The sequence below is a fragment of the Oryctolagus cuniculus genome, chromosome 2, assembly GCF_964237555.1.
Source record: "Oryctolagus cuniculus chromosome 2, mOryCun1.1, whole genome shotgun sequence".
Taxonomy (NCBI): domain Eukaryota; kingdom Metazoa; phylum Chordata; class Mammalia; order Lagomorpha; family Leporidae; genus Oryctolagus; species Oryctolagus cuniculus.
This window is the reverse complement of record NC_091433.1, coordinates 192,632,371-192,651,887: the sequence shown is the minus strand read 5'-3', so window position 1 is coordinate 192,651,887 and position 19,517 is coordinate 192,632,371. Positions and strand designations below refer to the sequence as shown.

Here is a 19,517-nt window from a genome sequence, read left to right as displayed (position 1 = left end):
TGTTTCCATCCTCTGGTTTACTTCCCTGATGGCTGCAACAGCCGGAGCTGGGCCAATCCAGAGCCAGGAGCTTCTTCTAGGTCTCCCACGTGGGTGCAGGGCCCCAAGGACTTGGGCCATCTTCTGCTTTCCTGGGCCATAGCAGAGAGCTGGACCGGAAGAGGAGCAGCCGGGACTAGAACCGGTGTCCATATGGGATGCTGGCACCACAAGGAGAGGCTTAACCCACTACACCACAGCACTGGCCCCAAGGCTCTGTCTTTGAAGTATGTATTTTTTAAGTCAGTTGTTTAAGATTTAGAGCCAAGTTTTCCCTTGAAATAGTTGTAAACTTTTTGGTCAGAATGCTAAGATGGCGGGGCCAGCTAGGCTCCTGTTAGAGTCTGAGCAGCTCCAGTTCTGATCCAGCTCCCTGCTGATGAGCCTGGAAAGCAGTGGAGGATGGCCCAAGTGCTTGGGCCCCTGCCATCCGTAAGGGTGACCCGGACAGACAAAGCTTCCAGCCCCTGGCTTTTGCCTGGCACATTAAGGCCATCTGGGAAGTGAATCGGTGGACAGAAGACATCTCTCTCTCTCTCTTTCTTTCTTTCTCTTTCTCTCTCTCCTTTGAATAACTCTGTCTGTCAAATAAGTAAATAATCTCTTAAAAAAAGAAAAAATACGAATGCCAGGCTGGCTCAGAATGTTGAAACCTGCGGTCGTGGGGAGTCTGGATCAGTTCTCCGGGAGTTCTGTCTTGGGTGGGTGGAGACCCCCTGGACTCTCCTTGGCCTTTCGCGCCTGCCTGCTGGCACTAAAATATCCTAGTGGCCCGTTAGGTCCAAGTAGGTTTTGCAGATCAGTGCTGACTTCCTGCTTTTTATCAACAACTTTACCTATTGTGCCAGCTAAACTGTTAGAACTCAACGATTGGACTTAGAATGTCTACTAGTCTTGCAAAGACCCTTCAGGAGTATGATTAATCGTTCACCTAACTTTAGATCCTTGTTTAAAAATGAAGAACACGTTGCCAAGCCTGGTGGTTGGTGTGCGTTTGCCCCTTCTCCCTCAGAGCATGGACCACTTTGACGACATCGGCCCCAGCGTGGTCATGGCCTCACCGGGCATGATGCAGAGCGGCCTGTCCAGAGAGCTCTTTGAAAGCTGGTGCACCGACAAGAGAAACGGCGTCATCATAGCAGGCTACTGCGTGGAAGGCACGCTTGCCAAGGTCAGTCACGTCTTGGGCTCTCGGGACCCTCAGAGGTTTTCCCACCAAAGTAGTTCATTAATTTAATTTTGACCTTTTAAAGTGAGCATGGAAATGGGTGCTAGAGATGTGCGTTGGGCGAGGAGCTGTGCACGCACCAAATAGCACAGCAAGAGCCACGCGGTCGGCACACTCATTAAAGTCAGAGATGCTCATCCGCTTGCCAGTTAGAAAGAACTGATAGGCACCTCCCTGAGACAAGCACACATGTGACACCCTCATGCAGTGAAGAGGAGGTTCATTAATACACACTAAGGCCTCTTAATCCCACGTTCCTGAGACCTGAAGTGCTTGGATTTCTGATTGATTTCATTTTATTGTTTTTGGGGTTTTTTTGGTTTTTTGTTTGTTTGTTTGTTTTTTGCATTTTCTGTATACTTAATGAGATATCTCGGGTATGGGACCCAAATCTAACTAGGAAATTCATTTGTGTTTCACATATATCCCACACACGTCACAGGAAGGCAGTTTTATGAAATGTTTTAGTGCCTGTGTTTTGTCTGTGGCTATCACATGAGATCAGACATGGAAGTTTCTGCTTGATGTGTCATACCAACACTCAAAGGGTTTCAGGTGTTTGCAGGTTTTAGGTTTTCAGATGAAGGATGTTGGGCCGGTAACGCGTTGTCTTAAGAAGCCCTGGAATGGGACTGGGTTGACCGTCCTGCTGTTGGGACTGGGTTGACCGTCCTGCTGTTGGGACTGGGTTGACCGTCCTGCTGTTGGTATAAAACACTGATGCTGGTTCTCCGAGGTGTGGATGCTGTGGAAAAGGTGTGCCAGGCCCAAAGGCAGTTGCTGAATAACCACAGTCACCTCCTCACCCTCTTCCCATGCACATCTATTTTATTTTTAAAAATGTGGTATGGTTCCCACTTTGATCATTTTTATTATTTCGCCTAATTCTACAAAGTCCTTTAGAAACAATATTGGCCATGTATTTAAGGTAGATTTCTAGAATAGAATTACATCTGTGCTTTATATGAGTCCTTGTATCTGAAAAGTGAATTTTTAGAGCAAAAAAATAGTTGGGAATACAGGTTTGTCTTTCTAATCATAAGACTTGAGATTTTTACTGCCAGCACTCCCGAAACATTGAATTTTCATTAATCTATGTATTTTCCTTGCTAATTGCTTGCCTGATGAGGAAAATGAACATTTAATTTCTGAGTCACAATGTTCAAATGTGTTTTGTGCTGAAGGTCCCACATTACCCTGAGAGTTGAATGGCTACGTGCACCTCCTCTTTCCTAACTGGAGAGTTTGTTTGCTTTATTTTGTGATTTGTCTTTGTTTTTCACAGCATATCATGTCTGAACCTGAAGAAATTACTACCATGTCTGGACAGAAGCTACCATTGAAAATGTCTGTTGATTACATTTCTTTCTCTGCTCACACAGATTACCAACAAACCAGTGAATTTATTCGTGCTTTGAAACCGCCTCATGTGGTTAGTGTGTGGATTTGATCTGTAATGTTCTAGTGGGAAAAGCTTACCCAGGAAACCAGGCAGCAGCTGGTTCACAGACAGGCACTGCCCGCCATTGTGGTGAACAGAGCGTCTGCCCTTGGGCGTGGTTTCGGCGCCCTGTCCTGGGCAAGCCGCGCACTTGCTCGTGTTTGGACCTCTCAGCCCAGTTTCGTGTGCTTGCTGGGGCTGGCTGCTTCCCCGGTGCAGTGCGGCTGCTCGTCCTCCCCTCAGCGCCATCCCCTGGGCAGGCCACGCAGCCACTCCACCTGCTATGTCCGTAGGGAGAATAGCCCTGCGTGCAGCTGTCGGGAAGGCTGAACGGGGCCGTGTTTCCACAGCACCGGATGGGGTGCCAGGAGCAGATGGGTGCTTAGCAACACCAGACAGGCAGTGCAAGGGTGGTCAGGAGAGGGGGAAAGATAAATCATAGAATAGCGTCTTCTTAGTACAGCTTGTCTATATTCTTAAGTTTCATGCAGTCATAAATGAAACAGTTATGTATCTTAGTGGGATCTAGGAGAGGAGTAAGCTGAAAAAAATATGTATTTTTAACTAGAAGAACACTTAAAAACATGTCTGTATTAAGTAGTATAGAGGAAGTGGACGTTGGTTAGTGTTGTAAACACTTTTGTTCAAATATATATAAAATGGAATTTGTAATTTAACAATTTCAGGTGTGTAATTCATGGCTTTAGTGATTTAGTAATGCTGTACAACCGTGAGCAGGGTCTGCAGGCAAAGGCTGCTCTGTCTTGTAAACAGATACTGTAACAGGGACAGGGAGAGACTGGCAGTTAACGCATACTCGTAAATACCTCCTCCAGAGCACTTCTGTTAGTTCTGAAATATTTCTTTGATGTTGCTTATTACACGGAAGAAACATCCGTTTGTTTTATCCTCACAGAAAGCTTCTGTTGGAAGTCTTAGAGTAAAAACTTGAGAAAGCTGTAGGAGCTTCTTGAGAGTAAAGTAGCAACGGTTCTGTACAAGAATCATGCACGGGAGGTGGTAGGGACGAGTCTGCTGGTCAGCCCTTGACCAGTGTTAGCGCAGAAACAGGAAAAGTCACGGGCTTTCTCAGTGGCAAAGGCTGGAGAAGGAAAAGCAGTTTCGCAGCTCCCAGTGTGTCTCTGTTTCATGTATTTAATTCAGGAACGGGCCGTCATTCGTCTGAATAAAGAACGTTTCTCTGTGCCCTTTTAACTTCTATTTTGTATAGATTTTGGTCCATGGAGAGCAGAATGAGATGGCCAGGTTGAAAGCAGCCCTGATTCGAGAGTATGAGGACAACGATGAAGTTCACATAGAGGTCCATAATCCTCGGAACACAGAAGCAGTGACCTTAAACTTCAGAGGAGAAAAGCTAGCTAAGGTAGAGGCTCCTGGCGCCTGATCCTCTCTGCTTTCTGAAGATAAGCCTCCTTTGTGCACATCACGATATTGTGCCTGTTTCTGCCTATGGGAATTTTAGTTTGTGCTTTTTAGGCTCCTTCTGGGTCCACTGATTCTTCTTCAGATGGGAAGTTTCCAGATTGGTTAGATCTTAATGCCGTAGAGTCTGGTGGGTAACTCTAATCCACACCGCCTGTGCTGTCCTTCCCTCACTGAGGGTAAACGCGTGCTCATTGCTGGTTTTGCTGTACCCAGTATAATATTGGCTTCTAGCTCTTATTCTCCCCAGGAATCTAAAACTAGGCCCGTGTCTCTGAACATGTATGTGATATGTTAGAATAAATTAAGGCCGGTGCCGTAGCTCACTAGGCTAATCCTCCGCCTGCTGGCACTCAAGTTCTAGTCCCGGTTGCCCTTCTTCCAGGCCAGCTCTCTGCTGTGGCCCAGGAGTGCAGTGGAGAATGACCCATGTCCTTGGGCCCTGCACCCGCATGGGAGACCAGGAAGAAGTACCTGGCTCCTGGCTTTGGATCGGCACAGCGCGCCGGCCATAGCAGCCATTTGAGGGGGTGAACCAGCGGAAGGAAGACCTTTTTTTTTTTTTTTTTTTTTTTTGACAGGCAGAGTGGACAGTGAGAGAGAGACAGAGAGAAAGGTCTTCCTTTGCTGTTGGTTCACCCCCCAATGGCCGCTGCCGGCGCACCACGCTGATCCGAAGCCAGGAGCCAGGTGCTTCTCCTGGTCAGCCTTGCGGGTGCAGGGCCCAAGCACTTGGGCCATCCTCCACTGCACTCCCAGGCCACAGCAGAGAGCTGGGCTGGAAGAGGGGCAACCGGGACAGAATCCGGTGCCCCGACCGGGACTAGAACCTGGTGTGCCGGCACCGCAGGCAGAGGATTAGCCTAGTGAGCCGCGGCGCCAGCCCAAAAGGAAGACCTTTCTCCCTGTCTCTACCTCTCACTGTCTAACTCTGCCTGTCAAAAAAAAAAATTAAAAAGTTAGAATATATTAAAATGTCCTTTTTGAGAATCGGTTACTGGCAGACTCTGTGGTGCAGCAGGTTAGTTACCACTTGAGACACTTGCACCCCAAATCCTAGTGCCAGCTCAGGTCCCAGCTGTGCGACTTCAGGTCCAGCTCCTGCCACCTCGTCCCAGGAGGCAGCAGATGACTCGGTAGCTCGGGCCCTGCCCCTACACGGGAGACCCGGACTGCGTTGGGGCTCCTGGTTTTGGTTTTCCCCAGCCCTTGCTGGCTTCTGTCAAGTGAGCCAGTGGCTGGGAGATCTCTCACTCTGCCTTTCGTGTGGATGAAAATAAAAAAATAGACCTTAAAAAATTTTTTTAATGGTGAAGTGTAATGTTTTCTGAATTTAAAATTGAAATAGTTCAGAAAAACCTTACCAGGATTTTAGAGATGCTGTAAGAACTCTCCATTTTTACCTCTGTTGGTCAAAAGCCTTTTTGATATACTTTTTTTAAGGTTTATTTTTTTTTTTTTTATATGAAAGGCAGAGTTTCAGAAAGAGGAGCCGAGAGAAAGAGGTCTTCCATCTGCTGGTTCACTCCCCAAATGGCTGCAAGAGCCCGGGCTGGGCCAAGCCAAAGCCACGAGCCAGGAGCTTACTTGGTCTCCCACATGGTGCAGGGGCCCAAGCACTGGACCATCTTCTGCATTCCCAGGCGCATTAGCCAGGGAGTGGGATAGGAACTGGAGCAGCGGGGTCTTGAAACGGCATCCATAAGGGATACCAGAGTGGCAGATGCAGGGTTAACCTGCTGCACCACAAAGCCAGTCCCTTTAAGAGACTTCAGAGGAAAGCTTCTGAATGAGTTCACAGTTCTCTTAATGGCCCAGACATGAAGAAGCTAATTGACAAATATCCTCTTGCTGTTCAAGTTTTGTGAACAACAAAAACCAGAAGTGAGCAGGACTTAAGATGTGAGGCTTTCCTTGCCAAAGCAGAGCCTGTGGTGGTGTTTCCTGCAGTCTCACTGCTCACAGGCTTTGCAGGGCCTATTCAGTAACATTTGTCTTACTGCAGTGGAAGGTTGTATTCCGGGGCTGGTGCTGTGGTATAGTGGGTAAAGCTACCACCTGCAGTGCTGGCACCCCATGTGGGCACTGGTTCCAGTCCCGGCTGCTCCACTTCCGATCCAGCTCTCCCCTATTTTCTGGGAGAGCAGTGGAGGCTGGCCCCAGTCCTTGGGCCCTTTACCCAGGTGGGAGACCCGGAAGAAGCTCCTGGCTCCTGGCTTCTGATGGGCCCAGCTCCAGGGGTTGTGGCCATTTGGAGAGTGAACCAGTGAATGGAAGACTTTCTCGCTCTCACTCTCGCTCTCTCTAGCTCTGGCTCTCTAGCTCTTTCAAATAAAAATAAAAATAAATCTTAGAAAAGAAGAATGTGTTCAGTTGAGAGTCTAGAACTGGTTTTTGGAACTGCTGGCGGAGAGGGGGAGGCCGTGTGGGTAGGTAATCGAGGCGGAGCTCGGGCTCTTCCGGGGTGGTGTTCTGGTTTTCAGCCCGAGTTTGTTATTTAATGGCATTGGCTTTAGTGATGTTTTTTCTCAAGTGCAGTCTCCTAGGAACCAGGCTCCTTTTCAGAAAGTCACTCTCGTTCAAGGAGAAATTAGCCCCAAGAAACCATGAGAAATAGAGCTGCCTCCGTTTAGGGTTGTAAGAACCAGAGTGCCGCTGCCCCTTGCTGCTTGCCCTTAGGGTTAGGGGAAGCAGGTGGGCCCTGCCCTGTGTCTGTGCCCTTGGGTTCGTTCATTTCTAGCTGAGAGAAGTCACATCAACAGCTGCGGTCTCCTGGCTGGAGGGGGTCGGATTTACTTGTGAATGAGCGTCAGCTCCTCTCAGTGCAGGAGCTCATCCCTCCCTGGCTTCCTTCACCTTTTTGTTCAGAGAGGCTGAGCACAGCCTGCAGGTGCATGTCCCAGCCACTTCCTGCCCTGCCCCCACTACACGGGCGCCCTGGGGAAGTTCCTTTAGCCCCAGTGCCTTGCGGACTGACTTGGCTTTCGTGCTAGTTGGAACTGAACTGAGCATGGCTGTCCATGCCGGATCTCCCTTTTACATTGTGGGAGCCACATTGCTGCCCTGGTGGGAGAGGTGCACACAGTTCAGATTTTCCAGGTTAAATTCATGTGTTGTTTTCATGGTTAAGATGTCTAATGGTCACCGTGTGGAGTGGGTGTGTTAATGTAACTGCATTGGACAAGATTCTATTTTCTTCAAAATTTTTGTTGTCTTTTTTAATAGGTCATGGGCTTTTTAGCAGACAAAAAGCCAGAACAAGGCCAGCGGGTCTCAGGAATACTTGTTAAAAGAAACTTTAACTATCACATACTGTCTCCGTGTGACCTGTCCAGTAAGTATACTATCAGTGTCAGATGTAATTTGATCTTACCATTGAAAGAAAACCTGTGAAAATGTGTCTTAACCTAGTTGCCAAATTTTAAGAAACAAGCAAGTAATAAAGTAGGAATAGGTGGGAGTAGAGTTCTAGGTGGAATCAGGGAGTTCTCCCGCAGACTATGAGAGCACTGAGGGTGCTCACGAGGGCAGCTTTTCAAATCGGAGGCGTCTTTACAGCTTCCTGACGCCCTAGCCACCCTGTCTGCTGCCCCTTACAGCTGAGTGTGGTGGTTTGTCTTCAGCAGGAACTCTGCACCCCCGATCAGCGCTTTGTGTTCTTGACCTGTAGTTCTGGGTCACCCGCTGGGCCTGTCTGTGCTGTACCACTCCAGGAGAACGGTCTCAGCAGGGAACAGCCCTTTACCCCTTTAAAAGGGAAGAATATTAACATGAAGCCCAGTTTTTCATTGCATCAGGATTTCTTTCATCCTCCAAATAACACAGCATTGACAGGCACAGCTGACCTGTGTTACCAGCTGAAGCCCATTACGCAGAATACCATGCACAAAGCTAACAGGGGTACATTCAAGCGTGGGAATTGCTTTTTTCCCAGTTTATAAACATTTCCGTGTGAATTCTGTATCTGTGTAAATGCCAAGCCAATAAATAAGTTATTACTCTCCCAAAAAATAACAGTATTCAAGTAAATAAAATGGCAAGCTTAGTTTCATTTGGACAGCACTGTTTAACTGGAAGCATCCAGAGAAGGGGTGAGAAACAGCAGCCATGTGAGGTGTCTGTGAGATACCGGCTCTTGGCTCTCCGACCATCACACATCAGGTCTGACTCGTTCCTCCATTAGACAGGTGGATGTGTGCTGACTCCCGCAGGTGGATGTGGGCCGGGTGCTGAAGCACTAAAGACTGATTTAAAATGCAGACTTAGCCCATGATCTCTAGTCACAGCTTTGGAAAGAGCTTGGTGACGTGTGGATCTGCATAATTAGTATGTGGGAGAGACTGGCCTAGAGTTGGGACAACTTTGCAAATCAGGTAGTGCTTGTGCCGGGTGGTGGAGTAATTGCCAGGCAGAACAAAGACAGGCGATAGCCGGTGTGGCGGCTCAGAGATGGCCAAGCACCTGCTGTGTCCAGGAGGGTGAGGGCTCTCTTGTGGCTGAAGCGCCAGTTAACTGGAGGGGGTGGGGCCTGTGGAGATAAGTAGGACATTAGCTTTCAGAAAAACACGTTCTTGTTGACTTTGAATGTACTTCTTTTTCTTTACCCCGTATGTTCTTGCAAGTGGTGTTTTGTGGGACGGGTATTGTTTCTTACAATAGGTTTATTCTAATCTTCTCCTCAGATTATACCGACTTGGCCATGAGCACTGTGAAACAGACCCAAGCTATTCCATACACTGGCCCCTTTAATTTGCTCTATTACCAGCTACAGAAATTGACAGGTCTGTGTTTATTGAAATTCATTAATTCTTTTCAGTTAGATAATTTTATTTCTAGAAAAGGATGTCATGTAATTTTGGTAATTGTCTCAGAATTGGACAATTTTGAAGATGTTTTAAAGATCTCATCCTCAATCCACTTAAAATTCTAAAAATGTCAGTAGTCTTTACTTCTTTTATTTAAGATCTGTTTTACTTGACTATACCAAAAATTTTATCTATTTCTTGTCTTTATTCTTTTCTGGTTCCATCAGAATCATTGGGTTCAGCAAATTTCCTAAGAGCTCATGACCACTGGCCAAAGGCCAATGAGCAAATAAACCTATTCTGTTTCCGTATTAGACCTTTGGGAAGTGGACATTTTTTGTGTATTAACATAATGAGAGGCATTAATGGAATCATAAAGTGTGGACTACTAGGAAGATCATCTCATATTTCAAAATACACTTTATTATGCTCTTTGTAATTCTTATAGAAAGTACTATTGTAGTAAGCAAGTAGAAAGAAAAAAAATTTTATGATTGATTTGAAAGGCCATTAGAGAGAGAGATCTTCCACTCGCTGGCTCACTCCCTAAATGGCCTTAATGTCCAAGGCTGGACCGAGCCGAAGCCAAGAGACAGGAACTCCATCCGAGTTCCCCATGTGGGTTGCGAGGACCCAAGCACTTGGGCCGTTTTCCGCTGCCTTCCCGTGTGCGTTGCCAGGGAGCTGGATCAGAAGCAGAGCATCTGGGCTGGCGCCGGGGCTCATAGGCTAATCCTCCACCTAGCGGCTCCGGCACAGGGGTTCTAGTCCCGGTCGGGGTGCCGGATTCTGTCCTGGTTGCCCCTCTTCCAGGCCAGCTCTCTGCCGTGGCCAGGGAGTGCAGTGAGGATGGCCCAAGTGCTTGGGCCCTGCACCCCATGGGAGACCAGGAGAAGCACCTAACTCCTGCCTTCGGATCAGCGCGGTGCGCCAGCCGCAGCACGCCAGCCGTGGAGGCCATTGGAGGGTGAACCAACGGCAAAGGAAGACCTTTCTCTCTGTCTTTCTCACTATCCACTCTGCCTGTCAAAAAAATAGAAAAATAAAAAAGAAGCGGAGCATCTGGACTTGAACTGGCGCTTTGATGATGGAGTGCCAGCGTCTCGAGCAGAGGTCTAACCTGGCGCACCACACCACCAGCCCCGGAAAAGCTTTCCTCCTCAAAACCCGAAGTGAGAATTACAGGTCATAGCATAGACAGCCAATGAAGTGAGTCCAGGTCACCCTGCTGGCGAGGACACTGCAGACCAGACACGTCTTCTCTTTGGCAGTGGACTCTCCTCTGGGTGGTTAAAATGACGAAGACATAGTTGGAAGTGACCAGTTAGCAGTAGTCTCGTGTTAGACACGGGGATTCTGGTGAGAGTGGAGGCACTGTGGTGCGTGGCTGAAGCTGCTGCTTTAGACACTACACCTACATCCCCCATCAGAATACAGGATTGAGTTCTGATCCCACTTGGCTACTGCGTCGGGGAAGGCAGCCCGCGACGGCCCAAGTGCTTGGGTCCCTGCCCCCCATGTGGGAGATTCAGATGGAGTTCCAGGCTCCTGGATTTGGCCTGGCCCAGCCCTGGCTACTGTGGCCATCCTGGGGAATGTGCCACCTGTCTCTTTCTCTCTATATCATTCTTTCAGAGAATAGATCCTAGTGAGAGGCTAAGTCCTTATCCACACCGTATTTGACTGTCACATAAGTTTTGTCATGTATATTGAGATCTTTCAGATGCTCTGAGCAATCAGCCTAACACTTTGTTTTCTGTTTAAAAATTGACTACCAATGTGAGTTAGCTTTTATCATTGTATAGCAGCCTTATTTCAGCTGTTTATGAACAAAGGAATAATTATGCTTCTGGAATATTAGTGGAAAACTATACACATCTTATCCTTTTTTTCAGGTGATGTAGAAGAAATAGAAATTCAAGAAAAACCTGCTCTGAAAGTGTTCAAAAATATTACTGTAATACAGGAACCAGGCATGGTGGTATTAGAAGTAAGATAAGATCACTTACCTAAACAAGGAAGAAACAAAGTTTGACAAGAGTTCATGTGCAATGATAGAGAAAATTAGTTTCTTCCCAATCAGGGAAAAAAAGAGTAGTTGGAATATATGTATATGTGTCTTTTTTCCCTAAGTTCATCTTTAAATATAATATAACGGGGCATTTTACGTGTCAGGGTTAATATTTTGTGCATGTACTGAATATAGCAGTCCCTTAAGAGTGGTACTCCAGGATGTCTTCTGTGATATCCCAGAGTCTTAAAATTCTCAGGGTAAAAACACAATCCTGTTACATTACAGCCAGCAAATGGCATGCATTCCTTAAAAGTGAAATTTTGGAAATTCAGTTAAGAAGACCCAGATCAAAAAAGGCTAGAAATCATCAATTCAGGCAAATGTGTTTCCTACTGATAGAATTTTAATTCCTCCTGGCGCTCTGATGGATTGGCATTTGTTACATTCAAAGCGAGTCCTGGGACCGAAGGACCAGGAGGCGCCTTGTCTGTCTCTGGTCCCCAGGTATACAGTCAGCTACTGTCTTCCCGAAGCGTGATTGTTCAGAGCGTTTCCAAGATCTGTCCGCTCTGGCCCCACTGTAATTCTGTGGCTGAAGTCTAACTATACAGCTAAAAACTAAACGTGTCAGGAGGCGTGGTTATCTGTGACATGAATCCATAAAATATCTGAAATGTTAACATCAGAGGAAGGGAAGAGTTATTAGGGACATGAGTTTAGCTCTTGCTACTGTGATTAGAGAATGAATTTTTGTTCCCAGAGTTAACACTGTCGAGGAAGATCTGAGAGAGTTTTTCAAGTGCCTCGCATTGCAAAAGAACTCTCGGGAGAGACAGAAGAGACAGGCAGGGCGCTCCTTCTCTCTCGGAGACGCGGAGGCGTCGCCGCAGCGCTTGGCGGGTGAAAGGGGGTCTTGGGCTTCGTGTGAGAGGCAGAAGCACGTGTTTAAAAGTGTCCGTGTCCGTGCTGCACGCACAGGGACTCGGGGTTTGAGTTTGCATCCAGCACTAGCGTCTTAGGCAAGTTACACTCGAGTCAGACTTTTACAGACCGAAGTCAGCGCTGCTCTTTGCAAAGAGAATCAGTTGATAAGGTGTGCAAAGCGCTTTGCCGCGAAGGAACTGCTCAGTGCTTTCACTCTGAGAGGAGGTGACAGGTGTCAGCACTATCCGTTAACTTCAGCAGACAGCGAGCCCAGTAATGCAGTGAAAGTCCCCGCGGTGTACGGCACTTCGCGGACGGGTGGGGGTGTTCGTAGTCCATGTGGCCGGCCACAGCTGCCCCGTCCTAGCTCTGCCTTTTGCTTTCCAGTGGTTGGCGAACCCTTCTAACGACATGTATGCAGACACGGTGACGACGGTGATACTGGAAGTCCAGTCCAATCCCAAGATAAGGAAAGGTATGGAACACTTCATTCTCGTCGGTTCACTCGCGCATGAGGCTAAGGAGCCTGAGATCTCCTGAGATTTTTCTCTTACGTCATTTTTAAGATAGCACCTGTGCATAACAGCGGATGTTGTTAGTGTTTTGTTTTTGTCCTAGCTCTCCGTTTATATTGTATAATTTGGATTGCCATTAACACTGATAAAATCCCCTTGAACAGTCCTCTTCAAAACACTTTTACCAAAAATTCCAAAATATTGCTGAATGGAGCCAGCACGCCTGTTAGGAGGATATGCCGCTGCTACCTTTGTGTGTAAGAAGCGTGTTGTAGCATGTGCTCGCCCTGTGGGACAGCTCTCAGCAGAGGCAAGCACCACTGAAAACATTCTATGATCCTGATTGGCAGCTCAGGTCTCTCTGCTACGTCATTCAGCCCAATGCCTGCCCTCAGATACGGGTCTTCTGTTTATTCTGATAGCGCTTTATAAATGAAGTCTTTGATAATACAGTCTTTCATAATCTTATATTTGTATAACCTTCTGAGAAAGTTAAATTTTTGTGCAGAAATGGCAGTATCAGGGCCATGAAGCTGTCGTGTGCCATCAGTGTGGTGCCTAGCTGGGCGGCCCGTTTTCCACGCTTCCTGGCCGGGGAGGGTCACGGAGCACACCGCCAAGGTACCACTCGCTGTTCTGAGGACGGCTTGATGTGACGTGCTGAGAAACACGACAGTGGCTGGGGTAGCAGGCAACCAGCAGAGGCTGCGCGTCTGTACTGTACAGGAAGGAGAACTCGCCCCAGAGCTGGCTCTGACCCTGCCATCGTGCCCTGCCCCACGGGGAAAGCCTGCCTTTCTCCCCTCTGGTCCCGTCGGCCCCTGCTGTCCTCCGAGGTGTGCTTCCAGCACCCTCTTGTGGGTACCGAAGTCCACAGGTGCTCAAGTCTCCTCTTACACCAATGGCAGAGTATTTGTACACGGCTACCCTCAGTCCTCCCGTGTACGGGAAATCGTCTCTGGGTCAATTACTCTACCTCAGGCACCCTTAATAGTTGTTCTAGTGTGTTCTCCAGGGAACCACAACAGGGAAGAAGTCCGTGTTCAGGAGACTTGTTTCCTAATGTTTTTTATCACGGTTGATTCCACCCACAGACGTGGAGGGCCAGCTGTAGTTGGGTACAAGACAGTCATGACACCAGTGTCCGCCTGCCGCTGCTAGAACTGTGCTCGTCCTTTATGTCGGCCTCTGGGTGTTTGCCCAGCAGCCCCTGCAGATCAGTGAGAAGCAGGCTCGTTGCGTTTTCCCTGTGGTGAGCGTCTGGTGGGCCAGCTGCCTGCCTTGTCCTCCCTGGCTCGCTGCCGTTGTGTTCATGGAAAGTCAGACTGTACTGTTCTTGGGGAGGAGGCGTTCACATGGCAGGTGTGTGCAGAGCACCTGCTTCTTGGCGGCTGTGGTCTAGCGCTTAGGGTCCGTCAGAGAACCAAGCAGGCGGACTCTTGCCCTCCAGGAGCCAGCATTCCGGCGTGTCCCAGTGTCCCAGGGCTGTTTGATAGGGCATGGAGTTGGCCAAGATGCCAGAGGACCTCATGGGCCATTGTGGGACCCTGGACTGAGGTCTGAGTGAGACAGGGCGGCACTGAGCATTGAGCAGGGGCGAGACATGAGCCGACCAAGTCTTTTTTTCTTTAAATATTTATTTATTTATTTGAAAGTCAGAGTTACACAGAGAGAAAAGGAGAGGCAGAGAGAGAGAGAGGTCTTCCATCTGCTGGTTCACTCCTGAGTTAGCCGCAATGGCTGGAGCTGCACCAGTCCGGAGCCAGGAGCTTCTTCCAGGTCCCACGTGGGTGCAGGGGCCCAAGGACTTGGGCCATCTTCCACTGCTTTCCCAGGCCATAGCAGAGAACTGGATGAGAAGTGGAGCGGCTGGGACTGGAACCAGCTCCCATATGGGATGCCGGCACTGCAGACAAGGGCTTTACATGCTACACCACAGCACTGACCCCCAAACCGAGTCTTTAAAGAATTGCTGTGGTGCTTGGGAGAGGGCTGTCAGGAGGGCAGCTGGCAGTGCGGTCTGTTAGGACCACATGGGAGACGTGGTCTGAGCCGTGGAGCTGGGAAAGTGCTCGGGTTCTGGAGATGATTTTGGAAGTGGGGCTCGCTGTAGGGGTGAGGGGAGGCGCAGTCAGGATGAGTCTCAGCCACGAACTACCGGCCCGAGGGCCACCCATGGAGCTGAGTGACGGAGGCCTTGGTAAGGAGTCCATGCTCCCCCTGCAGATGGGAAGGGTTGCAGGGGCTGACACACTCGCTGCTTGGCTGTGCTTGACAAGTTGATTATCATCCGACTGACCTCTTCCCACCCAGAGTTGCAATTTCAGCACTTCAGAGAGGGTCTGCAGCTGGGCCCCAGGCCTAGTCCAGGCTGTACCTGCTTTGGCAGGAGACTTACTGGACAACAGGCCTGTCCTGCACTGCTGTGATGTCGTCACAGCAGGGCTGAGTAGTTTTGGCAGAGACCCGCGGTGCACAAAGCTGACAGCACCATCCGGCATCTGCAGAAAAGGCTGCCAGTCCTGTCGAGGCGCGTTTGTGAGACAGCCTCCCGTCCTGACCTCCTCCGCCTCGGTCCCGGTTCTGTGTCCGTGTGGTGTGTTCCCTTCAGTGCCTGTGTCACCAGACACGGGAAAGCTTGTGCATTTCCTTTTTTGGTTTTTTTAAAGATAGATTTATTTATTTATTTATTAGGGGGAGAGAGAGAAAGTCTTCCATCTGCTGGTTCACTCCCCAAATGGCCACCATGGCCAGAGCTGGGCTGATACCAAAGCCAGGAGCCAGGAGCTTCTTCCAAGTCTCCCTCATGGGTGCAGGGGCCCAAGCACTTGGGCCATCTTCTGCTTTCCCAGGCCACAGCAGAGAGCTGGATTGGAAGAGGAGCAGCCAGGACTCAAACTGACACCCATATGGGACGCCGGCACTGCAGGTGGCTTTACCTGCCACGCCACAGCACAGGCCCCCAGCTTATGCATTTTAAAAAGGCATTCTTTTATGTTCTTATGCCCATCGTGCTCTTCCGTGTTACATGTTTTCAGCATGTTTATTTCAGCATGTACTATTCTAACAGACCTACACAGGGCAACTATGCTTGTCTGATTGAGTTCACAATTGGTGTATGTGTCTGAGAAGTTTGTCATAAATTCTTCTAAAGATTTATTTATTTGAAAGGCAGAGTTACAGAGAAGCAGAAGCAGAGAGAGACAGAGAGGTCTTCCATCTGCTGGTTCACTCCCCAGATGGCTGCGATGTATATAGATTATCATGCCACAAATTTAATAGTATTTAATGATCAAATAATTACTTGGGCTGGGAAATTGAATGCATATTGAAGAAATCTTTTAAAAACTACAGGAGTTGGCCAGCGCCGTGGCTCAATACACTAATCCTCTGCCTGTGGCGCTGGCACACGGGGTTCTAGTGCCGGTAGGGGCGCTGGGTACTAGTCCTGGTTGCTCCTCTTCCAGTCCAGCTCTCTGCTGTGGCCCGGAAGTGCAGTGAAGGATGGCCCAAGTGCTTGGGCCCTGCACCCCATGGGAGACCAGGATAAGCACCTGGCTCTTGGCTTCTGATCAGCGCAGTGCGCCGGCCGCAGTGGCCATTGGGGGGGGTGAACCAACGGACAAGGAAGACCTTTCTGTCTGTCTCTCTCTCACTGTCCACTCTGCCTGTCAAAAAAAAAAAAAAAAAAAAAAACGTTTGGCCTAGCAGGTGAGACGGGTGAGGATGCCTGCATCCCGTATCACAGTGCCTGGTTCAGTGCTGGCTCTGGCTCCTGCTGATGCAGACCCTGGGAGGTAACGGTGACGCCTCAAGTAATTGGGTCCCTGTCTCCTACATGGGAGACCCGTATTGAGTTCCTGGCTCCCAGGGTCAGCCTGGCCTCGTCCTGGCTGTCATAGGCATTGAGGAGTAAACCGGCAGATGAGAGAGCTCTCTCTCTCTCACTCGCTCTCTCTCGCTCTCTCTCTCTCTCTCTGCCTCTGAAATCTAAAAAATATGGAGAGGGTGTCTCATATTTCCCTATTTATGAGTGAGGCCATAAAATTTCTGCTGGCATTTTTCTCAATGGTGTGTATGTTTGTGTGTGTGTGTGTGTGTGTGTGTGTTATATGAAGGATTATAAAATCCACATTACTCTTGTAGCAGTTTTATTTATTTATTTATGTGTTTGTTTGTTTATTTGGAAGGCAGAGTGACAGAGATGGGGAGAGGAGACAGAGAGATCTTTCACCCACGGATTGACTCACCCCCTAAATGGCCAACAGCTGCGGCTGGGCCACGCTGAAGCCAGGATCCAGGAGCTCATTCCTGGTCTCCCACATGGCTGGCAGGGCCCAAGCACTTGGGGCCCTTCTGCTCCGCTCCCAGGGGACATTAGCAGGGAGCTTAGGTCAGGAGTGGAGCAGCCGGGACCTGACCCAGCTCTGTAGAGAATGCTGGAGTCACAAGCTGCAGCTCACCACTGCGCCCCAGCGCCGGCCCCGGAGCAGGTTCCTGGCATGTAACCGCGGCCGTGGGGCTCTGCCATGTAGAGCGCCCAGCTCAGTGACTTTAATGCACTGGGAGAACGTGAGAACGTGCATTTCCTTCCAGAAGGAAATCCTCTACCCTTTGCTCTGCTCTCCTAGTCTCTGCTTTGCCCTCCTCCCGGGAATCCCTGCCCTGCGTCTGTCTCAGTGAGTTTGCCTGCTCTGGACGGATTTTATATAAGTAGAATCCTACACACCTGGTCTTCCATGACTGGCTTCTTTCGCGGAGTGTGACGTGTGCGTGATGCAGCCACGTCAGAGCACAGATCGGCACATCACACCCTCCTCGTGTGGCCGAGTTCTGTCCTCACTGGGGGCTGGAGCACGTTTTGTTTGTCCAGTCACCAGTTGATGGACATGTGGGTTGTTTCTACCCTGCAGCTCTAGAACTGTCACTGCTGTGGGTGTTCACAAGTCTGTCTGTGTAGACAGGTTCAGATTCTCTTTCCCCTTGGCTCTGAGCTAGGGGTAGAAGTTTCGAGAAACTGCTAGACAGGAGGTGTTCAGTGATGTGCCAGGGCTCATTTCAAACTCCAGATTAAAAATGCGCCATGTATAAAATAATCGGATGTGTTGTATATAGAAGAATGATAAATTTACATAGCTTTTTAAAAAAAAAAGATTATTTATTTGAAAGGCAGAGTCACAGACATAGAGGGAGAGGGAGAGAATCTTCGACCCATTGGTTCACTCCCAGATGACTGCAGTGGCTGGAGCTGGGCTGGTCTGAAGCCAGGAGACGGGCTTTTTCCAGGTCTCCCGTCTGGGTGAAGGGCCCAAACACTTGGGCCATCCTCCAGTGCTCTCCCCAGCAGATTAGCAGGGAGTTGGATTGGAAGTGGAACAGCTGGGACTTGAACTGGCAACCAAGGAGGATGCTGGCGCCGCAGGCAGAGGCTTAACCCATTGTGCCACAGCACCAGCCCCATAAATTTATACAACAATTTAAATAGACCTCAGATCTTTGGTCTGGATGTTCTAGAACTCCTAGAGGTGGAACTTTACTCACCTCTGCTCGTAAATGTAAAGTTGGAGATAATAATCTGAAATGTCTTTTGTGGTTCTTTAATAAGAACATGAAAGAAAGTAATAAAAATACCAATTTGCCGTAGCAGGTAGATGATACAAATTGAAGCTTGTCACGTGGAGGATTCCATAGTTAATCACTTTGAGTTGTCCGTTACTGTGTTCCGGTTCTTGATTTGGGAGTTTTCCTAAATGGGCATTTGGAAATTGAACGTGCTGTCGTTAAATGGAACTTTGTGTCATTTTCTTTCCAGGGGCAGTACAGAAGGTTTCTAAGAAATTGGAAATGCACGTTTATAGCAAGAGGTTGGAGATCATGCTGCAGTAAGTTCTCCGGGCCCGGGCTGGGTCTCCTGCGGGCTCAGGCCCGGCCAGCGCTGGCCGCTGTGGGAGCCCGGCTTTCTCCCCTGGAGGAACCCTTGAATTGCTCTCTTCCAGCTCAGCACTCCAGCTCGCGGAGCGTGTGACCTGTGTGGTCAGCCACTTCCGTCCCCTTCTTTGTGGCTTCTTGGGATATTCTTGGAAGGCAGGCAGAGTCATCTGACCCCCGTAGGCGGGTCCCTGCCACCTCTGTGGGAGCCGCTGATGGCGTGCCTGGCTCCTGGCTTCCACCTGACCCAGCCCCCAGCTGCTGGGGCTTCTGGAGGGTGAACAGCAGGTGGTCTTTCAGGCGTGGCCATCCAGGATAAGTTCTAACAACCTCACCACGTGTCTTTATGCCTTTAAGGAATATTTTAGGTATTTACGTAGATGCGAATTCTTCGTTAAGAATAGTTTCTCTTTAGACTCTGCTCAGATAGGGAGTCTGCAATTATGAAATACCTTCAGCTCAGCATTTTTCTAACCACCACCTTGCTGCAAGCACTCTGTGAACCTCACCTCAGAACGCTTTTCCAAATAAAGTAAACGTAAGGTTTCTTCAGAGTGGGTAGCTACAGTAGGGAGTTTCTGTGATTTCGGCGTCCAGCACGCTGCTTGTACCAGTGTCTCCTATGCTTGTTGACTGAATGGGTGCTTCTGTTTTGAAACTGAAAGTTACTTCATTAGGCACCTTAATGAAATAAAATGTTCGGCATGTTTGGAAGGTTTTCATGTTAACATTTCTGTTTTCGCCTTCCTGTCCCCAAAATCCACACTTATGAAATGAATTTGTCTACTTATTTATTTATTTGGAGGCAGAGTGACGATCTTCCATTGATTGCTGGTTCACTCCCCAAATGCCAGCAACAGCCAGGGTTGGGCCAGGCTGAAGCCGGGAGCCGGGAGCCGGGAGCTCCATCCTGGGTCTCCACACGGTGGCAGGCCCCCAGCGCTCGGGCCCTCCCGCTGCTCTCCCTGGTGCACTAACGGGAAGCTGGATGGGAAGCAGAGCAGCCCCACTGTGGGTCGCCCGTGTCTCGGGCAGGGGCTTATCCCCTATGGGACAACGCAGGAGCGCTCATCTTTCTAAAGGAACCCTCGCTAACTTGTACACAGTGACGGACCTTAACGGTGACTCTGCTCACATGAGCCCTCACGCATTTCGGAAGGGTGTTCCTGGTGTTGTCATT

General features: G+C 49.1%; 1 protein-coding gene across 1 annotated transcript in view; it reads left to right on the top strand.

Moving 5' to 3' along the window:
* CPSF3 (cleavage and polyadenylation specific factor 3) overlaps positions 1-19,517 on the top strand; it is a 40,220-nt gene that overhangs the window by 16,237 nt on the left and 4,466 nt on the right. Inside the window, exons 9-16 of the mRNA XM_002722482.5 lie at positions 1,052-1,210; positions 2,553-2,699; positions 3,940-4,092; positions 7,377-7,485; positions 8,834-8,932; positions 10,852-10,946; positions 12,282-12,369; positions 18,222-18,291. Of these exons, the coding sequence (XP_002722528.1) occupies positions 1,052-1,210; positions 2,553-2,699; positions 3,940-4,092; positions 7,377-7,485; positions 8,834-8,932; positions 10,852-10,946; positions 12,282-12,369; positions 18,222-18,291 (920 nt within the window). The remainder of the gene's footprint in view (positions 1-1,051; positions 1,211-2,552; positions 2,700-3,939; positions 4,093-7,376; positions 7,486-8,833; positions 8,933-10,851; positions 10,947-12,281; positions 12,370-18,221; positions 18,292-19,517) is intronic.